The sequence below is a fragment of the Solea solea genome, chromosome 2 (assembly GCF_958295425.1).
Source record: "Solea solea chromosome 2, fSolSol10.1, whole genome shotgun sequence".
Classification (NCBI taxonomy): Eukaryota; Metazoa; Chordata; class Actinopteri; order Pleuronectiformes; family Soleidae; genus Solea; species Solea solea.
Genome location: NC_081135.1, coordinates 26,714,760 through 26,727,014, shown reverse-complemented (window position 1 = coordinate 26,727,014; position 12,255 = coordinate 26,714,760). Strand labels below are relative to the sequence as shown.

The following is a 12,255-nucleotide window of genomic DNA, read 5'->3' as shown; positions in this document are numbered from 1 at the left end:
ATTTAGGGCAGCTGTGGCTTTGGGTGGCGGTGTAAAACATTTGTTAAGCACCGTATGTCATAATATACAGTGAGATTCAGAGTTCTACAGAAATACAACGCAATCATCTACAGATATGTGGGGATTTAAGATGAATGAACAGCAGAAACAACATGGAAATGACAGGTTTGCAAGCTTGTACGTGCACAATCACGTCTACTGTTGGCCAACACTCCCACCTAGTGGCCAATTCAATAATTGAGGATTTTGGGAGAAACGAAAGTGAAAGAGTTTTATTAACCTGGATTTCAACACACACACACACACACACAATGACTCGTCACTTCGCCTTGTGTTACGTTGTTACTGTATAAGTGTTGCTGCTGGGTGAGATGTGATCATGGCGTCTGCTACAGATGAACGTCACGTTAAAGTGACTCTCATTGAAGACTTCAGGCCGAGGCTGCGGCAGCTCATAGTGGTGGAGCAGCTTCTGGACCATTTACATTTCATCGGAACCGAGCAGAGGGAGCAGGTCCGACAGAAGGCGAGGGCCCAGGGCAACATCGCAGCTGCGGACCTGCTCATTGACTTTGTCATCAGGGGGCCACACACAGAAGGCTGGTTCGGGACGTTTATAGACGCTTTGCACAACTCAGGTTGTGAATATGCAGCGGACTATATGGAGGGAAACATCCCAGAACCTGCTGAGGAGCAAGAGAACGAGCTCTGTGTCCGCCTCATTCAGATTCTGGCCCCCAGTCTCGTGGAGATGAAGACTCAGGATGTTTGTTTACACTGTTTTTCTAAAGGCCTGCTGACAAAAGAAGAGTCTGAAATTGTGAGTAGACACTACCACCAATCAGTTGTCCAAGAAATAATCCTTAATTTTTCATAGTATATGTATATTTTAGTTGTAAAGGACCACTTTACCTTAAAAATATACGAATTTCCAGAGATAAATGTGTAATTTGATCATCAGACAGTGGGTCTGAGATACATGTGTCATCCTCAACAGGAAGTTGGGATGTTACTTCCTTCAAAGAAAATGAAAACCATACTCTGCTCTTTAGTGTTTATCTGTCAAGTTTCATGAGCAGAAGATGTGGGGAAAAAAATCAGAACAATTAAAGAAAAAAACAACAAAACTTTTAACTTTTAAAGGGTCACGTTCACAACTGGATATTTGAAGAATACAGTCAACCACCAGGGGCGCAATCAGTTAGTAGAACTATTCCTTTATTGTCAAAGTATTATAGACTACACGATGAAATTCAGGTACATTAAGACTAAAATATATGACATACTATGACATTACCTGTCACATGCAAATATATACATGTATACCTATATGCACATACGTAGTGTATTTCAGTCTTTAAAGGTCATGTATCTTTCAGAACCACTTGATCATTCAAGAATACAAACCATCTCCACTGTGCTTTACACTGTATCCTCTGCTGTTCAACTTTGACCACAAGATGGCAGACAAATGTCCTCATCTGTGTTGCACAGCACCACACCTCAGTCACGGTTGCACAACCAATCTAATCCACTTACAGTAATGTGTTGATCATGTTTTAGATTAATGCTGAAACAGAGAACAGAGGACCCAGGAGTGGGGCCCGGGAACTTCTGCGCAGCATTGTGAGAGGTCGACCGGGGTGGTTTTCAAAGTTTCTCAACATTTTGCGGATAACTGAGCACCAGTCCCTGTACGAGCTGACTGGAGGGCCTCCTGACTCTGGCAAACAAGGTGACTAACTCTGCCAGAGCACACACCCATCATGGTGGAATGCAACCGGACAATCTGCAGCAGTCAGTTTTTGATGACTGCTGCAGAGAATAAAGTTCCTACCATAAAACAATTACAGAGTGATAAACAAATAATCTGTATTTTCCCACTAAACTTTATGGTTGTAACTGTCAAATTCTTCCTTGCCATAAAGATGAACCCGCTGGAAATGAAGCTGTCAGTCCAGCAGCTGCTGAAAGCTGTGACAGTCCCAAGTTTAAGGAAACCAGCTTCACTGAAGCTCACCAGGATGAAGGTATGCATCACTATGCACATGCCAATAAAAATCTGCTAAAGCATTTTCGCTGAGTCATGATTGGCCTTTTTTTAGTTCTTCTTTTTGAGAGAACAACATGTGTTACACAGTTGGAGAATCATGCATTTAAAGTGACTGTTGGTAACAGCTTCATATGTTCATAAATGGTCTACAATGACTGTATCAGACTAATAATGGTTTCAAAGTGGGTTACTTTTTATTTTATAATTTTACACATCCTATCAGTCTACATAGTTTTGTTTTTAAAACTATTTAAAAGTAGGCCTACATAGCCACTTATTTTCATAAGAGGTTAAAACAGTAATGAAATGTTTTCTTAAACTTATTAAATGCAACAAACTATACTGTATCTATATCCACAACTTTATACATGATATTATCATCATTTTATGGCTCAAATGGGTTTTTGCAGCCCCAGATTAAATGTATATTGGGTGGAGATGTAGAGATAGATATAGTAGATAGATTTTCACCTCATGCGTAAATGTAATAAAGCTGTCCATAATTCGGTTTTATACATGAGATAAGGTTTTATACTGACAAATACTGAATCTCAAGCAAGTTAATCTGAAAGTAACTGTATGGCCAGGAAATGTTGTTGAACTTTTCTTTATAAAAATCTGGATCTGGCTCTGACAACTAGGTCCAGATGTGTTGCCTGCTTCTTCCTCTTATTTTTTCTTTTTCTTTTTTTTTACAGACCTGTACGAAGGAACGAGCAATGAATCGGAAAAAATGCCAAATAGCCCGGAGCCTTCACAACCAGGTTGGAGATTGAGTGCTCACTATTTACACTGTGAAAGTCTTCACTAGTGCGCTGGTAATCCAAAAAGCGAGTTATTTCATGCCCTCATTGTTCACAACATGAAAACCAACAGGAGTAAGTGTACGTTGGATGTGTAGATGCAGAGACATAATGATAAACGCAGTGTGCAGCTGGAATGTCAAAGTGAAATATCTGTGTGTCCCATGTGTGGAAGCAAGATCAAGCACATGGAGGTCAAAGAGGACAGCGCTTCAAATTAAAACCACATGCACAGTCTATATTGTGTAAAAAAAAAAAAAATGCAAAGTCAGGCACTCTCCCTCTCCTCTGGGTTTATGTCATGCTTAAGTCGTTACTGCATCAACATCCTGTCTCTTTGCATTATGTGAACACAATGTCCATCAAGTACTTCATGGACATTGTGTTCAGGATTGTTTTTGTTTTTTGTCCTCAAATTAGTCTCACTGGACTAAATCACATTAAAATATAGGCCTGTGGATTTTCTGTTCTTCTTGAAATGATATTAAACAACTCTGATTGTTGACTTCCTTTACTAATGAGTTTAGTGTCTGGGCCTCACAGGCCTCTGTTTACCTCTCATTATTTTTTTTAAAAAAGTTCCGTCTTTCCATCCATATACAGTCACAGTCATGTAGTGTAGTTGTTTGGAAATTTCCCTTTTATCCTCTGGCAATGCCGAGTCTGACAGGGAAAATGAAAAGCTGTCTGCACCGAGGAAGCTTTGTGGGGGTTTGGACTCATAACTGATGGGGAAGGCTTGCAGAAAGGAGGGGCTGCATGGCAGCACACTGCATGGTTCTTTAGTGATGTTTTATCCTCAGCCCAAGCCAAAACTGAGCATGTGAGTCATATCTTGCCAGCAACTAATATGCTGACTGAAGTGGATCATATTAAGCGTGCTGTCATTAAAAACATTTAACTAATCTCACATGATGAAATGATACACCCACGAGCAATTTGACAAAAATCTAGATGATAAATGGATACAGACATATGTGAGTTTGTGCAAGGAAAACTCAGCCTGTTGTTTGATTCTTTTTTAGGGAAATCTTCAGGCTGTTCACTTTCCTTATACAGTGTGAACTCCAGTTTTCACTGTAATGTTGTTGTAAAAGGCTGGGTTACATCTTTTTATGTGGACTTGGACTGTAATATACGTTGCATACACTGACATCTGACTTTTTCAGGAAGTCACACTGAAGTTGAATTAGCAGCGTCGTACACGTCAGAAAATCAAAAAAAATAAAGCAGATTAAGAAAAAGCTGCACATGTCTTTACTGAATGAGACGTACAGTAGATTTACAGCTCCGTTTTGTTAAATAGGTTTTGACTTCTCAATCGCACCAGTGAGAAAACATTCCACTACTAGACCAAAACCGCCAACAATGACAAGCGCAGTATTTTTACTGCCTGTGCTGCCTTGTAATTGTGGGTTGCTGACAGGGACAGAGGTTTTTTGTCTAAACCTTTGCTCTGCACTACAGATGGAACTGACCCAGAGTCGGCGACCGGAGGCCCAGAAAGCACTGATATTGGTCTTCGAGATTATCAGATGGACGTGGCGAGACCTGCCTTGGAGGGGAAAAACATCATCATATGCCTCCCGACAGGAAGTGGTAAAACCAGAGTCGCAGTTTATATTACTAAAAAACATCTGGACGGCAGGAGGGCAAAGGGCCAGTCTGGGAAAGTAGTCGTCTTAGTGAACAAGGTACTTGCCGTTTGAACCTGACTTATGGCATTGCACTGTTGTGGTAACCTACTTCTGTCCTTTTCACAGCACAAGAAAACATTTTCTCTCACAGTCAGTTTGCACACGTGTGGGTCAACTCACTACAAACTACAAACCATGAGGTTTAGATTTCCTTCTCCACTTTGTTACTATTTGGCACACACGGCATGTGATTCACGCTGCACTGAAAAAGAGGTTATCCTGCTACAGAACTATTTAGTTGAGAAGTGGTTTTGTATGTGACTTAAATTGCACTGGAGTGTAATACCATGACTAGTTGTGAGTCTTCCCTGACCCTTATCCAGTGGAAAATTGGATATGTGCAGTTATTGTGGTCATGAATAATTGCTTTCTTAAATTATCACAAGCGTTGTAATATTGGAAACTATTTTTATTGGTAGCTACTTGTGTTTGTTAGCAGTTTTGACCTTTATTCATTCTAAAAAAACGCATTTTCGCTGGTGTTTTTCTTTTTCGCAGGTTCCTCTTGTCGAGCAGCATTATACCGCAGAGTTCCTTCCATTCCTGAAGCCCACGTACAAAGTGGAGAGGGTCAGTGGAGACTGTCAGCTCAAAATCTCTTTCACAGAGATTGTAAAGAGAAATGACATCATCATCTGCACGGCCCAGATTCTGGAAAACTATTTGGAGAGGTCTAACAAAGGAGAGGACGAAGGGGTGAACTTAAGTGGTATGTCTATACAGTGTCATTATAGAAAAGTGTCACGTGTCCACGAATGAGTTTAGTTTTTTTTGTAGCATCGGTAAACTTGACTGCAAAAGACATGTAAGCGCGGCTTCATAAAACCTTTAGCTAAAATCTGTCCAGGCCTAAACCACTAACGCTGACAAGCTTTGGAACCAAAAATACCACTCGGAGGACTCGTCTCCACAGCATCTCCCCTGATGTTACCTGACAGGATCTGTCAAAGTATTCCGGCTCTGCTGTTCACTCCTGTTGGCACTCACCACTCCAGGGTGGAATAGCCAACCTCAGTGGAACATATGCTGTTTGCTGAAACGCCTGAAAGCGCGTGCTTCCCCCCCCCCCTCCATCTCCTGGTTTCCAGGCCACACGTCTGTTCAAGCCATCAGCGTGTGGCTGATCAAATTCACATGAGAGCTTCTATCACCCACAGTACATCAAGCTGCCACTCTGCCGGCTCTTTTCCTCAAGGGACAAATTTGTATCACTCTGAGTGAACTTGTATATGTGAATGATTATAGTTCACGTATACCAGTTGCGTGCACTTGGGTGAAATGCAAAGAAGCTTGGGTTATTTTTGAAGAAGACGGTTTCTCATTTGATGTAATCGTGTGGCTTAAACTGTTGCGTCAAAGGTTCCTGGAAAAATACTGGTTTGTGAGAGAGGCTCTTTATGAAAGAGGTTCTTTCTTGCAAAGAAATGCTACGATCTGTGAAGGGAATCACCTCTAGTGTCTAGTAGTAATCTCGCTAAACAAAAGTTGTTGTGTTGGCTACACTCCCCATAAACATAAATGGCATTATATTCAAGCTTATGATTCAAAAATGACTTTGCACAGCATTAAATATGTATATTTTTTTATTGCTATGTCTTCTGTAGATCTGACGCTGATCGTAATAGATGAGTGTCATCACACGCAGAAGGGAGGCGTCTACAACCAAATAATGATGCGTTACCTGAAGCAAAAGCACAAGAACAGGACACTGCAGAAGGAGCAGAAGGAGACTGTGGCCCTTCCTCAGATACTGGGCCTGACTGCTTCACCGGGGGTCGGCGGAGCCACGAAAATACATAAAGCAGAGGAGCACATTCTGCGGGTAAAATAGAACACACTTGAATACACACAAAAATACACCTTGAAATAAACGCAACGTTAGGGGAGAAAAAAAGCTGTATGTTTATTACATTGTCTTACATTCAGCTTTCACCCAGCACCCAGTCCATGTGTCATGATACTATTCAGTTTCAGTTCCTCAATACCGTTCACCTGTATGACCCCGTTTCTCCACCCAATTCATCGAAGATCCTGTTTATCCTGCCCAGCTGGATCCAGTGCTTCACCCAAGCCTCACAAAGCCTCCAAAAAAAAGAAAAAAGAAATGAAAGCATCTATTTGGTTTTAACAAAGACATAGACATACAGTTGTTAAAAGCAAATAGACAAAGATGAATTATTTTGATTCAAAAACCAATACAAGTTTGTGTCTCTTTCATAGATTTGTGCAAACTTGGACGCTTCCAAAATCATGACGAGGAGCATTGGGGACTTTAAAAAGGAACCCAGGAAAGCGACTCTATCTGTTGAAGACAGAAAAGAGGTACATTTGTTTCACAGTCTTTTAATACGGTTGTTTTCCTTGTTTGAAGGAATGGCAGTAAGAGTCTTTTGTTTATTATATTTTCCAGGATCCCTTTGGTGATGTAATAAAGAAAATCATGAATACCATTCATATCCATGCCCAGCTGAGCCCCAGCTGTGACCTTGGTTCTCAGAATTATGAACAATGGATTGTTGATAAAGAGCGGAAAGGTACGGGTTACAGCATGCATCGTGATCCTCATCCTCAACTCCTTTTTTTTTCTTTCATTTTAGTAAAAAAAATTAAAAAAATGAATTGAAGCAACCTCAAATGTGTTCTGATCTAATTTTCAGCTGCAACAGGGGACGACCATAAAGTACGCGTTTGCGCCGAGCACCTTCGACAGTACAGCGAGGGCCTGAATCTCAGCAACACCATTCGCATGTGTGACGCTCTGAGTTTCCTGAATGAATACCACGAGAAGGAACTGAAGAGAAAAACAGCCCCAGACGAGGAGCAGATCATTCATATTACAGACACTGAAAGATTCCTCTTCAATCTGTTTAAAGGTATAGTGATGTTCTGCCACCCTGACCATGTATTACTGAGAAGTAATGGATTCATTAATGGAATCAGTAACTGCTAAACAACAAACCCAGCTCCTCTAAAGCTCACTATGTGATGTGTTTAACATGGATAGAAATGTCCCAGACTACATATTTATTGTCCAAGAGCAACAAACAAGAGTCAGACAGTTAATTATAACCGTGAGTGGACGTTGTCTTCTATCCTGCATTTGTGCCGAGCTTACCTGCTCGCTGTCACAGCACCTTCCCCCTGACAGACACCAGAGTGGTATCAAGTCACATTTCCGTCAACTGAAAATAATCATAATAATTTACCTCCGCTTTATTTGTCCTGCAGAGAACAAGGAAGAGCTGCAGAGGCTTGCAGAGAATCCACAGTATGAAAATGACAGCCTGTCAAAGCTGAGGAGTAAAATTCTACATGAGTTCAGCAGCAGGGAGGAGGCCCGGGGGATCATTTTCACCAAAACACGTCGCAGCGCTATTGCACTAAGTCATTGGATTCAGGAAAACCCCAAGTTTGCTGACATTGGTGTAAAAGCCTCGTATGTTATTGGAGGAGGAGACCAGAGTGTTGTTAAACCAATGACCCCTGTGAGTGCACACTGCTCAAATGATTCCACATTTGCCTCGAGCGTCCTGTGTACTTAAAGGGATAGTTCAGGTTTTTGGAAGTGCGGTTGTATGAGGTGCTGACACATTACTTACAGTGACTTTGTCATGTATGATGCCAAGTGCAATAATAGCTTTAGAATAATGTTTGCCAGGAGTTGTTAAGTCATTGCTTCATCCACCAGTTAGTTTATATTTTTTATAATCTTGTGACTTTGGAGTTTTAAAGCCTTTGTTTTTGCTTTACCTAACTGACCCAAACTTCCCAAACAAGCCCCCTTATCCCCGGTAGTGCAAAATGCAATATTTCTTCTATGGACTTCAACTTTGGCAAAGAATCACGATGGCCTTAATATTTTTGTGTGTGGAGCTCACAAAAATAGCTTGGCGAGTTGTAATGTTTACTCCTGGAGCTCCGTAAGCATCCGCAGCGATACATTAGCATGACGAGCAGCTAATTTGACCACTTGCTAGCTGACGGCGGTTTCTTCTGTGCAGACGTTTTCCACAACAGAGAGTGCAACAATGCTTAGTCATGGTTGATGGTGAAAAGATATGCCATGTTACTTCTGTCTTCAGGCCAAAATTTGAGTTACAGAATTCGAATATCTGGTAACGCGATGCACTAGCGTGATCCCGCGGCGCCACAGACTCAATTGGCACGGCGCATCGGAAAATGTGTGTCCTGTGTGAACACGGCATTAGACATTGAGCAGAACTATCTCGAACATACGCAGACCTAAGTTTTTCAACGGGCCTTTTATGAAGAGGCTATATATTGAGTTTCTCCTTCTGTCCCTGCTGGCAGCTACGTTATTAGCGAAGGAGAGTGTCTGGATCCCAGGCTGATTGACAGAAAAGGCTGAACACTTGGCAGCATGCTCAGGGAAATCAGTGTTGATGATGTCGTAATACCTTACACAACCACACTTGAAATAACCTGAACTATCCCTTTAAAATGCAGTGTATATGTAACCTTCCTATACCACAAATGTGTGTTGAACAGGCTGAGCAAAAGGAGGTGTTGAAAAGGTTCCACAAAGGTGACGTCAACTTGCTGGTTGCTACTACAGTAGCAGAGGAAGGTTTGGATATACCGGCCTGTAATTTTGTTATCCGCTATGGACATGTGACCAATGAGATCGCTATGATTCAGGTCAGTGATGTCATGCGGTCTATATCCATAAATGCTGAGTTATTTGAGTATTCCTTCTTTTGAACCATATCGACTCAGTTATTTTGTTTTGCAGGCTGAAGGCAGAGGGAGAGCTGAGGACAGCAGTTACACTTTGGTCGAGGTGAAGAACTCTGGTGTGGCTGAAAAGGAGTGTGTCAATGAGTACCGCAAAACCATGATGGACAAAGCCATTGACCTCATCAAAGCCTTAGATCAAGGGGACTATGAAAAACGGGTGCGTGTTGTGTCCGTGGAACTGTATTTACACACTGCTGTAAGACTCTTTTCTTCACAGGGATGTTCTCGTTTGTCCTTTGTCAGGTCCTGGAGTTTCAGATTCAGGCAATAATGGAAAAGAAAGTGAGAATGAAGAAGAAGAAGCAGAAAGACCTGAAGTCTCAGAAACCGTGTGACGTGAAGTTCAGCTGTAGGAGCTGCAGCAAATACGTCTGCAGTGGTGAAGACATCCAGATCATCGAAAACATGCATAGAGTCAATGTTACAACAGAGTTTAGGTGCAGTTTAAACTTTACTTTTACATTTTTCTGAAGTTTTCAAGTAAAATTAAAAAAAAGAGTGTATGTTATTAAGTGATTTTGCGCCGTTTCTTTCAGTGAACTATACATTCAGAGAGAAAACGCTGCTCCGCAAGAGGGACGTCTTGATTTTGAGGCCAATTTCTTCATTGCATGCAAGGACTGTGGGCAGGTAAATGTGTTTAGTTCAGAGAGAGAAATTGTGTTTTTGTCTAAGTCAGTGCAAAGGCCTACAACCCTAAATATCGTCTTTCCAGGAATGGGGCGTAATGATGCTGTACCGTGGAATCGAGTGCCCCTGCCTCAATGTGAAAAACTTTGTGGTGACACTCGGTGGGAAGAAGAGGGAAAAATGCATCAAGTGGAGTGAGCTTCCCGTCATGTTTTCTGGCTTTGACTACGCCGAATATGCAAGCCGCATAGCAGAGAGCTCGGATGATGAAGTGACACAATGAACTGTCAACCGTCATTATCAAGGGAAAAGTCATGTCAGACTGTTAAAACACCGTGGCTGGAAACCCTCAAATGAAGCCACATGCCACTAACTTTAATAATCACAGATTTCTTTTTAAAAATGTGTAAAAAAAATAAAATAAAAAAAATAATGAGATTGTTGAGTAAATTGAGTAAATCAGCTTTGCCAAGGGCTTCATGTCTAGCAGCAACAACAGTGATGTTGTCAGTTACTTGTTTAAAACAGGTAGTTTGTGTCGAAACTGCTAATGCACAAATGGCAGTTATAATGTGGTTTGGTGTTGCGTATTTTAGGGAGCGGTCTCGGTTTGATTTTGGGTCTTGCATTAAAGTTCCTTTAAGGGCTGGAATTTTACAAAGGTAACATTTTACTCATGTGTTTACCTGAATGTGAGCGTCTGACCTTGCACTATGAAATAAAGAACATTTAAAGGTGAAATGCTGTAACACAGTGACATAGACAAGTGGGCATTGTTGTGATAGAATGAACTGGAAAATGAATAAACAAATTTCCTCTCAAACCTCTGAAGTCTCATGAGACGCGAGCCACTGATCGCCCCTTGGAGACCACCTGTCACCACACATGCAGACAAACAGATGCTGATGCGCCTCCATGAAATTCAACTGTTAGTGAGTCACAACTACTGAGCCGGACAGAGCTAAATATAGAAAAATGTGATTTTTTTTTTTTCTTTTGTCAACTAGTATGGAAAAGTGATCTGATTGTGTGGTGAAAGTATGTGGATCCTTGTTCTAATACCTTTCTACAGTTCTGACCAAAGACTCTTCTCTTATGAGCACTGGACTGATCATGAACAAGGAGACGTTAACAGTTGGGCATCCTCATGTCATTCTGCCTGTGAATCCCAGAGTTATGGTATCGGTATATCAAAGGTTTTGAAGAAAGGGGTCAGGTCAAGATGTCTGGCGCCTTCCTCTGCTGATACCAAGAGTCGACCATGGGGAAGGTTATAATGAGGAACACTCTGTAGACAAATGATAAGTGCCAGGGTTACACAGAGGCCTTCGTGATTTACCAGTTTCAGCTGGTCTTTACTGAGTTGTAAGGTTTGTGCTTAGGAATGTAAGATGCTAATTTAAAGAAGGCCCGAATGACTATACGTTTGTCTGTGGGTTCTCCTCTTCAGTTAAAGAGCAAGATCAATACAGAAAGAAAAGAATTTAGACATCCTGATCACCATTTTTTGCCATAATTGTAACATTGTATTGTGTCAACTAAAGGCAGATAATACCTATAAGTACATTTTATTTGTATAGCACCTTTCACAGATATGGAATCACATATCAATATAAGTAAAATACATAACATACAGACAGGGGTACTTTAAAAACAATAAAACAATAAAAAGCCTGTCTTGAAATGGGTTTTTGGGACCACAAGTGACATCTGGCCTGCTGACCTCTGTCAACTGCGGGTCGAGGTGTGAAGCTGTAGCAGGTCAGAGGCGTAAGGAGGTGCTTGACCATGCACTGGTTACCAGTGAAGGGAACCTGACCATGGGCCCATTTGTGTGTTATAAGCCTTGCAGCAGACGTGAGGCTATAAAAGCGTGAATAAGCATCTCCGGTTTCACCTTGGACACAAGGGGAAGAAACAGTTTTTTAATAACTGTTTAGAATGATGCTCCAAGGACATTGTTGAGTCAAAAATAACACCTATACTAGGCCTGGTCACTAAAATGAGTGGGTATAACTGGAATTTATAAACCGCAGCACTGTCCCATGTCGTAAAAAAGTAAGGCGGGTTAAATACAGTCATGACTAACAGGTAATGACTATGTTAGCATACAGAAAATGAACGTGCGTTGTAGTATTGCACCGAAAATAACACAGGAATTTGCATCGCCGCTAGTAATGAGGCAGAGGAAGAAGAAATGAGTGTAAATGGTCTGTATTTATATCACACTTTTGTAGTCTCGATGACCACTCAAAGCTGCTTTACGCTACACTTTTGGCATTCACCCATTCACGGCCATTCTCTCACACTTTCA

The 12,255-nt window shown here is 41.4% G+C and overlaps 1 protein-coding gene and 1 long non-coding RNA gene across 2 annotated transcripts; one reads left to right on the top strand and one right to left on the bottom strand.

The window, feature by feature from the left end:
* Positions 1-306: 306 nt before the first annotated feature.
* ifih1 (interferon induced with helicase C domain 1) lies at positions 307-10,764 on the top strand. The gene is made up of 16 exons (XM_058623074.1): positions 307-820; positions 1,564-1,735; positions 1,929-2,030; positions 2,752-2,817; positions 4,324-4,550; positions 5,052-5,262; positions 6,158-6,375; positions 6,774-6,875; positions 6,964-7,087; positions 7,211-7,426; positions 7,782-8,038; positions 9,063-9,212; positions 9,307-9,468; positions 9,555-9,748; positions 9,848-9,941; positions 10,027-10,764. Exons 1-16 carry the CDS (start codon positions 380-382, stop codon positions 10,222-10,224), a joined length of 2,934 nt encoding a protein of 977 aa, XP_058479057.1. The 5' UTR covers positions 307-379; the 3' UTR covers positions 10,225-10,764.
* LOC131455446 (uncharacterized) lies at positions 6,298-7,834 on the bottom strand. The gene is made up of 3 exons (XR_009239802.1): positions 7,760-7,834; positions 6,546-6,635; positions 6,298-6,369 (listed from the first exon to the last, which is right to left on the bottom strand). It is a non-coding gene; the product is annotated as an uncharacterized LOC131455446 (long non-coding RNA).
* Positions 10,765-12,255: the final 1,491 nt, after the last annotated feature.